The following is a 16,161-nucleotide window of genomic DNA, read 5'->3' as shown; positions in this document are numbered from 1 at the left end:
CCACTTGGCACAGTAACCTTTTGATATCTCTTTTGATATTATAGATGATGGGGACATGATGCTCACTGTGGCTTATACATAACATTTGCGCATCATAAAGTTTTCTTTGAAGTCTACTGCAAGAATTTACCAAAGTACAAGTCAAACGACACCAAACAGGGTATACTTGTATGTTGCATAGCGACAGACAAAAAGTTAAAAGTAGATTAACAAGACTAAGTCCTTCAAAGTGTTTTAATGTCACCTGAGACAAAGTCAGCTGAGTCTGGTTCATATATAATCCTCCTTGAGGTATGTTTTACAGAATCTTCCACATTGTTACAAGTGGTTTCAATAATGGTAATCCGCATAGTCCTGAACAAGCTGTTGATACTCAGTACATGGAGTGGGACGACAGTGCTACAATTCATAACATTACATATGAGGATAAAGTCGTCATGACATTGTATGTGTTGCTAACACTGGGATTTAAGTTTTACATGTGTGAACACTAAGGTTTGAAAATCAGTGTCTGCTCTGGCTTAAATTTTCTTGGGGTCCACTGGACCCATTCACTTAAAAATTTGGGGTCCAAAAACAAACTGAAACTTCACAGTGAGATGTGTATTTCATTGAGTCTGAATCACAACCTAATGTTATTTGAAATGATCGTCCATGAAGCATGCATAATTCCATCAATGCAGCACATTTTGATGAGGCAATTTTTTCTCCTTTGTCAGCCAGTATATATTCAGCATTGCAGATTGAACTGCACATTCCTTGTCATTCAGCACTTTGGAGACAACTGTAGACATGTTCAATCTCAGATATGTAGCTTGAATAGCAGAATTGTGGTCATCAGCCTTCATGTGCCAGACCAGAGTGGAATGCCCATAATTATGGGAGCCAACAGTAAATGCATTGGTCTTGCTTTCAGAAATACAGACATGGCAAGTCATGCCAAGTGATCTCTCAAATCTTAACCAGTTGTACTTTGTAAGCCAGCCACTTTGAAATCGCTGTTCAACTTTTTGTTTCTTTTGCCAAGGTTCGTTTCGTTTTCTGTGTTATTTTTTTTTAACCAGTTTTCTCAGCTGATAATGATTTTTGGGTGGTAGTATTGCCAAACCAACTGACTAAATTTGCCTTAATATGATGGCTTGTCATCGCGGGAGCTATCAAATTTACACAAACGTAGTAAACGATTTCCCTAAAAGGAGTCGCTGTATTTCACGGAACAAGGCAAATAACAAACTTTCATGGACGATGATTATATATTCACTCACTCTGACGTATTCTAAGAAAAAAATCCACAAGAAGTCTAAATATTTAGAGTCCATAAAAGAAAATCAACGCCCATATTCAAGTTTTCGCATTTATTCTGCTTTATATTTGTTCACGCCGTTACCCCGTTCTGACAAATGCCCTTGGTGTGCCTGGCTATTTTTAGCTTGACACGAGTTCGTGATGTTTTCAACCAATCCCCAGGCTCTATGAACGTTGCTGAGCCCTTCAATAGGTATCATCTGATTGGCTGAAGAAACCTACGGACCATAATGTACATAAATTTATGCAAAACCAAAACCAGATGTAAATCAAGTATATCATGAAAAATGCAAGACAAATAAAACTGGTTTTGTCTAACAAACAGAAGAGTTTATGAACCGGAAACGTTTATAAACATTCGCAGTCGTCTTTGACATGAAATAACCCAATACGCTAGGACATGTACACTCAGACATACGTTTTTGATTTGTGTTAGGAAATTAATACTGCTTGAGTCAATGCATCCACAAGACCCACACGTTACGTAGGTGTGTTCAAACTCATATTTGTGCGTCCAAGACGCAAAAACGCGCTCCTCAGCCAACACTAGAAAATGATCTATTTTTCCATACAGAAATGACCTTAAAGAATCTAACCACTCTTGTTCAATTTCTTGGCAGAACACTGATAGTGAGTGAGTGAGTGAGTGAGTGAGTGAGTGAGTGAGTGAGTGAGTGAGTGAGTGAGTGAGTTAATATTGCCTAACCTCACATCAGCAATTGTGCAGCTATTCGCGGTGAGAAAAGGTCTCTTTTTATACAACACTCCGAAAATAATAAATGTTGAAAATCATTAAAATATCAGTTAGTACAGAACACTGATAGCAGATCACTCCTACACCAAATTTGACATTGTGGATTAGAAAAGTATACATTTCATGTTTGAATATCATTGCAACTATTACAACTTAATCTATCCATTATCTCAAATAATACTTGACACTATCAGAAATAGGACATGAGAAAAATATACATATGTAAAAATGCAGAAGATTTATGTTCCAGGAAACTCACCACTTTCACTCCTGGTCAAACAATGGAAAGATAAACAGGGCTCATACTAACTGGCAACAGTTTCCTGTCAGTTCCACATTAAAGTATATCACAGCTGGTCAATGTCTAAATAGTAAATGCATTGTTCAGCAAACTGAAGAGGAAACCAACACTCATGTAAAAAGAAGTATTCTGTAACAAGTTGATGCTGCAATTCTAAAATTACCAACTATGCTTCAAAGTGTTAGCAGGTCCACAGTATTCTCAACTGACATTCACTTCACAAAAAGCTATATTATATTACTAAGTATGTGTAGCCCTTTTTCTGGTGTCACCTGCCATGATACAGCTGGAACATTGCTAAAAGCAGCTTAAACTAAACTCACTCACTCACTATATTACTAAGCACCCCACAGCATCAGAACAATGTACATGACGTAAGTAATTCAACTTTCAAGTCCTTTGAGCACTTTGGACACACATCACTGAAATGAAAACCTGATCGGGAATGATGTCATCAAAGGTCCCAATCCATGCATAGGATCTGAGGAAATGCACAGGTACTGCATTGTACTGGGGACATGTTGTGACCTTGAACAACCTAGACAATACTTGGTTCAGAGGACACATGGGCACAGTGTGCATGCTGTGAACTTGCATCCCTGTGAGAATACTTGGTACTGGGGCCACTCAGGGTACTGGGGACACATTATGGCCTCGAAATCCCTTTGAGAATATTTTTTCTGGGGAAACTCAGAGTACTGAGGGCATATTGTGACTTTGAATCTCTCTGAGAATACTTGGTAATGGCACATATTGTGACCTCGAATCTTTGTCTGAATACTTGGTACTGGGTACACATTGGGAACTGGGGACATATTGTGACTTTCTCACTTTCCCTGTGAGAATACTTAGTTTTGGGACATACTGTGACCTCGAATCCCTGAGAGAATACTTAGTTCTGGGGACACTCACGTTGGCTTAAAAAATTATCAAAAGAATATTGTTGATAGGAAAAATTATTAATGATAATTGATATGAAAGTAGTGTCAGAGATAGTATCGTACATGAACTTTGTAAAAGAATAAAGATTCAGTTTACTTTCACAATACACAAAGTAAGGTTATGTGTTCATTGCATGCTCCAAATTGTTCAGTGTGAAATACATGAGTAAAATGTGGTGTAAACTATGTTTCTTTTAGAGATGTTTTGGCATTTAAGTTATACCTCCAATATTTATTGATCAATATTTAGCCAACATTTATTGATCTCTGTGACCGATATCAACAGCCAGCCTGAATTGTGACCGAGAATGCCTGTAAGGTTACTTAGCCCTGTGGACACAGGGAGGCACTTTGGACACACTGCAACTCCCTGTCAGAATCCCTGTCAGATAACTTGGTCCTTAGGACACTCATGGGTGTCGGAGGCGCACTGTGACCCAGAATCAGGGGGATTATTTGGTTCTGATGAAATGACCACACTCAGTGATAAGTAACTTTTAGATTCATATCAGAATTAGCATTATTCCAAGAACAATAGTGCTAGCAGCACTAGGAACGGGCACCATGGAAGATAGTACCCATTTGAACTTTGAGCTTTGGGCAACAACTCTTACTACATGGCTACCCAATACTAGAAGAGGAATCAGTATGTTTAGTTTTACAGTGACACTAGAAATGGGCTTCACACATTGTGCACGTGGGGACTTGAACCCAGGTCTTCAGTGAACACTTTAACCACTTGGTTACCCCATCACCCCAACACGAAGAATGAGAATGTTACATAACATGCGCTTTACACATCTGCTGGTAACTACTGCTTGAATGGGCCACATGCAGAGAAAGTGTAGCTCATGGATGGGGTGGTAACAAACAACAAAACTGACATATCTTGCATATAACCAAGAGAAGTACACTGATCTAACATAAGTACAATCGTGATTGTTGTGTGGGCTAAGACAAAGCCTGATTAATTACTTAATCATGCTAAGTTCACGATTTGATAAGCTAACATATGACTCAACTATGTATTGAAAAATAGGTGAGATCTATAATAAACCCATCCCTACATTCCCCATCTATTCTGTACACTTGCCCTTTGTGACACTTGTTAGATGGTCATGTGACATTTGTTGATAGTTATAGGACACATGTTGATGGTTATATGACATTTGTTGGATGATTATATGACACATGTTGGATGGTTATGTGACATTTGTTTGATGGTTATGTGACATTTGCCGATGGTTATATGACATTTGTTGGATGGTTACATGACATATGTTGATGGTTATATGACACATGTTGATGGTTATATGACATTAGTTGGATGATTATATGACATATGTTGATGGTTATATGACATTTGTTGATGGTTATATGACATTTGTTGGATGATTATATGACATATGTTGATGGTTATATGACATTTGTTGATGGTTATATGACATTTGTTGGATGATTATATGACATATGTTGATGGTTATATGACATTTGTTGATGGTTATATGACATTTGTTGGATGATTATATGACATATGTTGATGGTTATATGACATATGTTGATGGTTATATGACATTTGTTGATGGTTATATGACATTTGTTGGATGATTATATGACATTGGTTCGATGGTTATATGACACTTGTTGGATGGTTATGTGACACTTGTCACAAGCAACACTCAATAATATCAAAAACACTCCTGCTATCTGTTGATCATCTGAAAAAAGAAACCCTATATAACACTGGGAGTAATTTGTTTGTTTCAAGTATGACAATCCTATGTAAGTGTTTTCCTGTCAGATGACAGCACTAATCTTGATCACCTGTGGCTTCATGTCATCACACTACGGGTTCAACTATCATTTCCATGGTGAACTGTCAAATTATGAATGGCTCTTAACAAGCATATTCCTTCTTCAAACTGAAAATATGGGGAGATAAAAAGCTGTTAAAAAGTTAATACACATAATAAACAACATTGTATGTTGACAGTCCATTCTACTGTTATTGATATGGAGGTTTATTTCATGTTAAAGGTTAAGGCACTTAAAAATACTGATGTTGATTCAATAGTGAATTCAATAGCCAAGCAGAGAAACAAAAATTCTTTATTTCTGAGTCCTATGGAAGAACTTGTCCTGCACTGGAACCCTCAACTTTCTTCCCTTCTGGCAAAAGGTACATCTGGTATACTATGCAGGTAGTCACAATGGACATAGATCATCTGCCATGCTGCAGTATCAATGACATGCATTGATCCACTGCTCTGAGTTACTGGAGAAAGACAGTCTGGCATGTAATAGTATCAATGTTGAACACTGAATATTAGCAGGTATCAGGTGTCAGGCTGTCAGCTGTGAAATGACATCAGAAAATAGGTCAGTAGCAGTGATTGGGAAGAGAGCTGAGAGTAGCCCTGACTGACAGTTGACAGTAGTCCTGTGGAGCTGATACATGGACTGATGGGATCAGGGATCCCTTAGTAGCCCTGAGTGGCTGATACACAGACTGAAGGGCTGACAGTAGCTCTATGTAGCTGATACACTTTTTCCAGTTCTGGCTATCTAGGGTAAACAGTAGCCCTGAATGGCTGATGCCCTGAATGGCTGATACACAGACTGAAGGGTTGACAACAGCCCAGTGTAGCTGATACACAGACTGAAGGGTTGACAGTTGCCCTGTGCTGCCGTTACACAGACTGAAGGGTTGACAGTAGCCCTGTGTAGTCGATACACAAGACTGAAGGGTTGACCATAGCCTTCTGGAGCTGATACACAGACTGAAGGGTCCAGTGAAGTGACAGTTCTATTATCTGCGGTTGACTAAAGACTGCAGGATTGACCTGCCCTGAGTAGTCGATACACCGACTGAAGGGTTGACTGTAGCCCTGTGCTGCTGATACACAGACTGAAGGGTTGACAGTAGCCCTGTGTAGTCGATACACAGACTGAACGGTTCCGTGACGGGTAGGGCTGTGTGGTATTACAAGTATACCAGAATATCACAATACGCTTTTCAAATGATAAATATTGCATTATTTTGTCTTTAGAACCAGTATATTGGGTAAAGAAAACATGAAATTTTTGTGATTATTTTTATGGTTTAAATCACAATCCATGAAGACTATAATTCACAACAGATGTTTTCCTTTCTTATTAAATGACAATCGGCATACTGTAATACCATCAATTGTATAAAAGAGAAAATAGAAGCCATGAGAATACAAAATAAAATTCTACGATTTCTGTAATCAGAACCATAACTTACATGAGTATAGACTTGCAATGCAAAAAATAGGATTGACATGCACAACTAGTGTCACTCACAGTCAAACACTTAAGGTCCCAATACACCACAATACATATTGCAATACCGGAACATGAATAGAACAAAGATGCGAATACATATCCCTAGTGATGGGACAATCCTAGCTATCAGTTGTTGAAAGTACCCAGTGTGAGTGATTTTACAGGAAGGCTGCCTGTCTTCACATACGTGATATCACTAAACAAACCATAGCAGGTTTAACAAGTTTTTCCTCTTGATTGTGACTGTGTATCCCATGATAACACAGTGATCACATCTGTTTTCCTGTGTCCAATCAGAACAGCCCTGGGCAACAGATAGCTGATATCTTAGAGCACAATCTATTGGCAAACTTTGGCCAGTTACACTGATAACCCTGAAAGCTATTATCAACAGTCCCTTCACATACAATACAGAAGACATGAAATACATGCATGTTACCCACACCTGCCTATGTTCTGATACTCATGAACAGTGTTGCATTGTTCAGCATTACATTGTTCCATGTGAATTGCTAATTGTTGTGGAATGATTCCATTCATTTGAACATTTACGGGTTCACTGAACCCATAGAACATAAAAATACTTGTACCTGACCTATTTCATCAGTAAATTGTGACATTGTGTGCATTGTTGTACCTTGTGTCATGGTGTGTTTGTCATGTTGTTCTATGTTGTGCCTTGTGTTGTACTGGACTGTGTCTTGTTTATTTGCTCTGTGTTGTGCATTGTTTTATGTGGCAACTGTTTTTGACACATTGTATCATACACAATCGATATATTGATAAATATTGGAAAAGTAACTTTGAGCAAAACTATCATAAATGTCTGAAAAAATCAACATGTTTCAGTTGTGAGTAAATGAGTTATATGATGCATCCCAGCGATCTCGTGGCGCAGGGACACTAGAAATCGGCTTCACACATTGTAGACAAGAAGGGAATCAAACCCGTGTCTTTAGATCTTATATTGTGGGTTGAAGTCATGTTGAGTATTTTTCAGGAATAGAATGGAATAGATAGCTGTCCTATAGCTATATCTGAGACGATGACTTTATCAGTACCTCCTGGATTCTGTGGCAAATTTTTAAGAATTCCATGGCAAATTTAAGCAACTTCTGAACCCAATTTTTCAATATACTACAAAACATTCTGCAGGTAAACATTTAAAATAAAACAACAAAAACATTATACAGATCTTCATGGTTTAATTCTCAAACACAGACATAAAGTTAAGTCGACCGTACACATCACATATTGTGTAAGTTTGATGACAAAGCACCAACACCTTTTTCTGTGTTTGAGAATTAAACACTCCCTGAAAGTTATTTCTCTCCTGTCATTCGTAACTTGATGCAGACAAACAACTATTTCATGCAAATAGCAATTTTATATTTAAACGAAATCTGAAATAATTTCTATTTTCAAAATGATTGATTTTGAGAACGGAACTGCAGTGTCAAATTCATCTAATTTTATATGAAACATGCCTAACTTGCTTTATCAATAAAGTATCTTTACCTTTAGTGAGTGAGCAAGTTTAGTTTTACGCTGCACTCAGCAATATTCCAGCTATATGGTGGCAGTCTGTAAATAATCGAGTCTGGACCTGACAATCCAGTGATCAACAAACATGAGCATCGATCTGCGCAATTGGGAACCGATGACGTGTCAACCAAGTCATCAAGCCTGACCACCCGATCCCGTTAGTCACCTCTTATGACAAGCACAGTCGCCGTTTATGGCAAGCATGGGTTGCTGAAGGCCTATTCTACCTTCATTCTACCTGGGACCTTCAAGGGTTAAAGAATCTTTAATCGTAATTATTTTGAACATGTTGTCACAATAAATATATCAGTTCGTTTTATATGTAACTGATCCTACTTCTGACATTAACTCTAATTTTCATTTCTGCTCTCAGTCAGTTTTCACTCAATTTTTAAAATAAACAAATTCCGCGGCAGAAAAGTGGCAAATTCTGCACGAAAATGCGTTTTCCGCAGACCAGACGTTTTTCTGCATGGAAAGGTAAATTCCACAATTTTTTCTGTAACTGCAGAATCGCGGAATCCAGGAAGGACTGCTTTATGCTGTCTCACAGGGGTGGAGAAGACCATGACTTCAGTTTTCTCATCATTCAATTTCAACTTGTTTCCCAACATCCAAGACAGTGTACTTGACAGACATGCCTCTAAATTGCTCTGGCACTGGAGTTGACTTTCTGAAGATGATTGAAAACTGTCAAAGAGTTGCAAGTACCACAGAAATGGTATGCTGTGACTATACATCGAGATGGAAGTTTTTTTTCGAGAGGCTGCGTATACAGGGAGAAAAGGATGGACCCAAATCTTGATCCCTGGGGGACAACACATGTAAGAGTATGACTTGATGACACCGATGATCCTATAAGAACTGATTAAATTCTGTCTGAGAGATATGTTATCCAGTCAAGAACAGTATCTTTCAAGCGATATTCATTCATCAGACACTGAAGTAGACTCGTGTGGTGACTGTTGATTTAGTCATGTTTGAGGAGATAGACAGAGTTGATATTTAACCGCTTTTTCCAAGATTTTGGAAATGAACATGAAGTTTTAGACAGGGTCATAATTTTTCAAATTTTGGTGGCACACATCCAGATGACACACAAAGTCTAATGATCTTTGTGATGATTGGCAAAATGATGTCAAGAATATCCATAAGGAATTTTATTGGAACAGGATCAGGTCTGCAGGAAGCTGGTCTAGATAAGCGTACATGTGTTGTGCGTTGTGACTACTTGTGTATTACATAATAACCTGCCTTGTGTGCTGTATCAAATTGGGTCTTGTTATGTGTATTGTATGATATTGGCCTTTGTATTATTTTGTGCCGTGTGTCATGTGTATTGTTAAAGTGGTGACACGCACCATACGGTGTATTATAAAAGTTCAGACTTGTTGTGCATTGCAAATGCTGTACCATACGTTGTGCTGTGTATAGTCTGACCTCACGCCATGTAAACTGTGACACAGAACTTGTTGGAATCAGAAACCAGTATTTGAAAAAAGTGGACAAATTGCATGACATGAAATGTAATGAACAGCAAAAGAAATGCAAATTTTGAAAAAATGAAACCTAATAAAAGTAAGGCTTCATATTTATGTCTTTTATTTAGAAACTTGACAAAAACAATGAGAGTTTCGTTTCTATAAATGAATTTTACAGCTTCAGTTTAACTGCCCCCAGAGGGTCTATTTGGTCAGTTCAACACAATTGTAACATTGGTGAGATAACTGTGGTGGTCAAACCCAGGTCAGGGAGGCACTGATCATACATGTGTCTGTGCGGTGGGGCATGACGGGGGTGGGTGGGGGTGGTGGTGAGCAACCAGATTCCTGTAGGCAACATGTTGCCTATTATCACTGAACTGCCATGCCCTCCCCACCACAGCAATCATCACATGGACCCTTTCAAATTTAATTTGTTGCCAGAGACTGAACACTGAGAACAGGGTTTGATGAAGACCACAGTTTACCAATGGTCAAAAAGAGCAGCATAATGAATACTAGAAGAACAGGCTCTGTTGAAACATCAACATAACAACAACAACAACAACAACCTTTTTGACAACAGCTACTCAGAAGATGACACAATCTGAATTTTCTATGAATGTATCTGCAACTAATGGACTACCATGTAAACTTATTAATATAGCATGGGGTGCACATAGATATCATATAAACTTCTTAACACAGCATGGGATGTATATATAGATAACATACAGACTGGTTAGGAAGTAGGTCAAGACATACAGTAAATGTGTATCCATGATGGGGGATGACAATGGGGTATACATTACTATGTATGTGGTATGGTCTGTAGTTGGAAGGGAGGCTGGTGAGACAAAGCACTGCCTCTGTAGGTTCCCTGATGCATGACATTGCTACATCAGCTGTACACAGGCCATCACAAACAAATATCGCTACACAACTACAAACAATGTCAAGGCCAGTAACTTGCTCACAGGCTACCACGGACAAAACCTTCCAGAAGGAAGTGGAGCTCATGGAATTCCTCCAAATAAGACTTTCTACTTGACCGTTGCAAAAAATACTTCAGTCAAATCATCTTAATCTGTGCCAGACTCTCCAATACAAGAGGAATCAGTGAGTTTAGTTTTACAGTGTACAGTGACACTAGAAATGGGCTTCACACATTGTACCCATGTGGGGATTTGAACCCAGGTCTTCTGTGAACACTTTAACCACTAGGCTACCCCAACACGAGGAATGAGAATGTTCTATAACATGCGCTATACACATCTGCTGGTAACTACTGCGGGACATGGCCACATCCAGACTAAGTGTAGCTCATTGATGGGGTGGTAAGAGCTATTGTAAGACAAAATTCACTTATCTTGCATTTAACAACGGATGTGTAGTTCATGGAATTCCTCCCAAGAAGACTTTCTACATGACTGTTGCAAAAAGTACTTCACAGTCAAATTATTTTCATCTGTGCCACACTCTCCAATACAAGAGGAATCAGTGAGTCTAGTTTTACGCTGACACCAGAAATGGGCTTAATCTGTGCACTGAGGTTGGTTTCATGTATACATGGTGCAATGGTTTCACTCTATGTGTGCATTGAGGTTGGTTTTAAGACAGGTGCAAAGGTCTCCCTCCATCTGTTCAGCGCACATGCAACAAGGGCCCCCCTTCCATTTGCATATAGAGGTTGGTTCAGTGTACATGCAACAAGGGTCTCATTCTGTATATTGAGGTTGGTTCAGTGTACATGCAACAAGGGTCCCTGGTTCAGTTTACATACAACAAGGGTCTCAGTTTTTCTGTGTACTGAGGCTGGTTCAGTTTACATGGAACAGGGTTCTCATTTTATCTGTGTACTGAAGTTGGCTCAGCACAGTACATACACATCATCCCCCCTCCCATCAACAGCATTTGAATGCAACAATACTTACCATACAGACTTCTATCAAACATTGACGCACATGTTAGCTACATTTCTCAAGGAAAACTATGAATAAAAATTGAAAGAGTATTGAAATACTTACGAAAGCGGGTCTGGAAACCCATGACCTGGTTTTATCTGAAGTAGAAAAGAATCATATCTATAAAATGTGAATCATACACGCACATTTAGTAATAGTCTTTGAACATATCTAACTTGGATCAAAAACATATAGCTACATTCAAACTGGAAAGGTGACCAGGCAAGATGGGCTTTAGAGCATATTCCAGTTGCATAAACCATTGTTTTAGTACTGCTTGGTGCTTAGATACGGATGCATAAAATCTGAAATTGTTTGCTGTTTCTGAGGAGCACAAGTCAAAAGATCAAAATGAAAGTGAACACATAAATGTATCAAGTGGACACTGAGTTGTTCTCAATATGCACCTGGTGGAAACAGCTGGCTGATCATCTAGGTCAATACCCACTCCTGTATGTTTTGATGGTAGAAAATTAAAGAAGCATGTTTCTCTTAGGGCTGAGATGAAGCTAATGTTCTTCAATACAACATTTCAAGGCAAAGTCTTGTCCATTCTTCTGTAAACAATCCACAAGTACTCTCCTTGAAACTGTAAAACATGTTTTTGTTTTCTGATTTTTTTAAAAAAAATGAAACAAAAAGGTGCTGCTTATATTTTAACATCAGACTTTGTTTCTGAAAACAAGTCTCATTTGAACTGAGTTAACAGGATTCAAAAGGACACAGTTACAATTCAAATATTACACTAATGTTGATAGCAAATGTAGCGTCACTCTCATATATAGAGTGATTTTTGTTGGAAATTCAGATTTACAAAGAAACAAATGATAAAACTGTATCCTTAGTCCACATCCAGGATCTAACCATGCTACAAGTAATACCACTTTCCTGAGAGTTATTCATTACTATCAGCGTAGTATCAGAGCTTCCTGAGATGCCCAGAGGGAAATAGAAGGGATGGCTTTTGGGTGACCTCCCTTTAACATATAACTGTTAAAATATTATACTTCAGGCACAAAAGTTCATATTGACATAGGGAAGTGGAATAGGGAAGTAGAAACAAAGCATATATGAATCACCAACTGTAATGGGCAACACTGTCAAATATACTTTCACTGTACAATGGCCAAAAATTTTATAAATTTGTTTTTGGGTTATCATAGAATTATTTGTGGCATGACAATTTATTTTCATGATGTTGTTACTGAACCGTGATAAATATGGACAACAAAGTTTGACACAAAGCTGGGTGGCATGCGAGCCACAATACTCAAACTATCACTGACATAATGGGCATTTTAGTGTCTGAAGTAATAGTTAGTCTTTAGGCTGAACATGTAATTGTCCCAATTACACATTTATTTACCAGGATATCAACTAAAAAAATAAATATGATTGCTTCTACTTGTATGATGAAACATTATCATAGTTACCATGAAACGTCTTGTAACAGGGACATGAATACAGATAAGGGTATTCATAAGAAATACCTTTGAGTATCCAAAACTGAATATTACACATGTGAGTGAGTGAGGTTCAGAACTTTTAAGCTGCACTCAGTAATATTCCAGCTATAAGGCATCAGTCTGCAAAAAATTGAGTCTCAACCTGACAATCCAGTGATTAACAGCATGACCATCGATCTATGCAACTGGGATACGATGATATCTGTCAAGCAAGTCAGCAAGCCTGACCATCCGATCCCTGGAGTCGCCCCTGACAACAAGCATGGGTTAATGTAGATCAATTCTAACCCGGATCTTCGAGGGTTACACATAGGAAAATAATAAACCCTGGTAAACTAGCCAGAGGCCAGAACACTATGTCACAAATATCATGGGGTCAAAATAAGAAATACTTGTAATAATATCACAATAATTTGTAACTCTTTTCCATCATTAGATGGAAAAGAAGCCTGATTTCCCTTTACGATAGGCCTGTGTGCAGTAGTCAACAAACAAAGTAAACAGAATCTGGAAGACTATGAAGTATCAAGTGCCACAAGCAGGATTTATACTCTGAACTGTCTTGCTCAGTGTTTCGCTTCGTCAATCATCTATTGTGGTAGACAAGAAGCCTCTGTAACAACAAACAGTAGTGGAGCACACAATGTCACTATTCAACAGAGAAAGCCTACTTCCTCTAATAATCCTCCCCGGATGCAAGCGATTCAAGGCCAGAAACCACAGATTTTTTCTTTTCAAATTCATTCAGCATGACTGATGCCATGATAAACCTCAATAATGTCACCCAATGCAGAGCCTGACAGGGACAGCATTTGAATGCTGTGTGCCTCTTTGTCTATAGCCCTAACTGTGTTTTGCAGTTTTTGAAAGATGTCTATGGGTCCTTCACAGAAACTTGACGTTGAAATCTATCATAAAGATCAGGTTGTCCTACTATAGTGAAATGTTCCTCAATCTCTGACTGGATCTGAGATCATCTTGATTTATAGCAAAGCATGCAAAACATATATAATAGGAATGCAATGAATCCATTATGAGGTAAACAGGGCACATTACGAATACTGGGTGACAAATAAAATATTAAGTAAGCTGCTGATGTATTATTCTGTGAAACAATAATACAATAAATTCTGTGACATGTTTGGACATAATGTACTATGCTTACTTATAATGGCAATGACAAGTGACCAAATCAAAGAATAATGAGTGTTGACTATTAGCCTGCTAAACTGGTCACAGGGATTTCTAAACATGTCTGAAAATGGTCAATCATTGTTGATAGTATTGGCATGAATGACATTTTTAGATGAGACTTAAATGTTTAAAACTTCCCCAACTTCAAGGATGCAACAAAAATAGTATGTTGGACCACAAAACACATTAAAATTCCTACATCAAATGAATAACTTTGATCTGAACAAAGATGAGAAAAGAGTGTGAGCCATACATGAGTTAGATATTTGCTCAGCAGTGAACACGGACATAACACACTTCTTCAGCACTTCCAGTTAGAAAGGTCACAAAGTGACAAACTCCCTGTTTCCATACAGGACATTGAAACAAAAGAGTCAAGGGCAATGAATGATACATGCGTGAATTGAATAAGGAAACATTTCTTCAAAATCACCAGTACACATATTGACTCTTTGATCTACTTTACAAAATACAGTTCTAACAGTCTACGAAATACAGTTCCAACATTCTTTTTAGATCTGACAGCAATCAGATTTAGACAACACGGTAAACATCAAGACATAAATGAAAAGGAAAACAACTAGATCTATAACCTTGCTAGTCTGTTCAAATTAATAGACTAAAGTATGAGAACTGTCAATTTAATTTCATTTAATCAATCAAATGGAAATTAACAGCATAATATCACATAATTTAATGGATCAAAACACACACTTGTGGCAATTGTCTGATATGAAATGCTTATGCATGCAATGAGCATGCTTTAAATCCTAAGAATAAAACCAAGACACTAACCATTTAACCTGTGATCATGGCTGGTGTTGATGTTTATCATCAATTTTATCTTTAGTCTTAGTACTGTACTCTGTCATTGCAAATTGGGTTAGCAAATCATGCAGAAAAACACATATCTTGTACACTCCACCAGAATTATCTGTTTAAAGCTGAATTGTGTTTAGATCAAGTTAAAACGCTGCGAATTAAACGCTGAAATACACTCATGGTCGTAGATGACGGTAATACTCACTTCTAAAGGTATTCCACTAATATCACCTACAATGTAGGTCAAATGTTTGTCTGTTTGGATGAACGCTGGAACGAAAGAAAAAAGTCCTTTATTCATCGAAAAATAGATATATATGTGAAAGTCAGTGTTAACGAAAACACTGGAATAGTTGGTGTACTGTCGTTCGACTTAGATGTCATTGTAGCAGCCTTAGAGACCGTTCTGTATAGACAAGATGTTCTGCTAGAACGCGTTGTGGAATCTATTTCCGGCATGGTCACATCAACCATAAACACATCAAAATATGGCAATATTTGCACAGATTAAGTTTCTTCGATCAGTATTTGTAAACTATGACACATTACTGTCATAAACCCAAATTCATGATTCACATATGTCATCACAATCAATGTCATTTCGGGGCAAACACATTGTGTTCGCGACAGTCCCGCATGTAAACACAAGCGCAACCTCACACATTTATACCCTGTTTTCACATCTAGACATAATGTTTCGGGATTTTGTTTATGTCTTACCTTGGCTGTGACTTTCTACTGCATCTACATATGTTGAAGAAGGTTGTAAAGTTTGTAATAGAAGAAACAAATGTAAAAAATCTAGCACTTTGTCTGTAACGTGAATATCCAACCGCGCCATGCTTGCCTAACTCATCTCTCGAATGTCAATATCTGACGTTTTCAAAGAACGACATCAACAGGACCTGAAATGTCATAATGATATCTCTAGAAATCACAATATCAATTTTGCAATCTCAAACTAAGGCCCCTGATGCTGTGATATATGGATATATAGTCATACTGAGAGCTACCTGGATACGAAACTATGCGATACATAGCACATTAAAACGAGTGTGAGGCGTATTATGATTGGTCGT

General features: G+C 37.9%; 1 protein-coding gene across 1 annotated transcript in view; it reads right to left on the bottom strand.

Annotated features, from left to right (window-relative positions):
* LOC137274052 (transmembrane protein 131-like) overlaps positions 1-16,139 on the bottom strand; it is a 55,308-nt gene extending 39,169 nt beyond the window's left edge. The window contains exons 1-3 of the mRNA XM_067807029.1: positions 15,803-16,139; positions 15,288-15,352; positions 11,664-11,698 (exon numbers count right to left, since the gene is read on the bottom strand). Of these exons, the coding sequence (XP_067663130.1) occupies positions 11,664-11,698; positions 15,288-15,352; positions 15,803-15,923 (221 nt within the window). The 5' untranslated portion in view covers positions 15,924-16,139. The remainder of the gene's footprint in view (positions 1-11,663; positions 11,699-15,287; positions 15,353-15,802) is intronic.
* Between the last annotated feature and the right edge of the window lie 22 nt (positions 16,140-16,161).

The sequence above is a fragment of the Haliotis asinina genome, chromosome 2 (genome assembly GCF_037392515.1).
Source record: "Haliotis asinina isolate JCU_RB_2024 chromosome 2, JCU_Hal_asi_v2, whole genome shotgun sequence".
Taxonomy (NCBI): Eukaryota; Metazoa; Mollusca; class Gastropoda; order Lepetellida; family Haliotidae; genus Haliotis; species Haliotis asinina.
The sequence above is the reverse complement of the archived record's forward strand: the minus strand, read 5'-3'. Positions and strand labels throughout refer to the sequence as shown.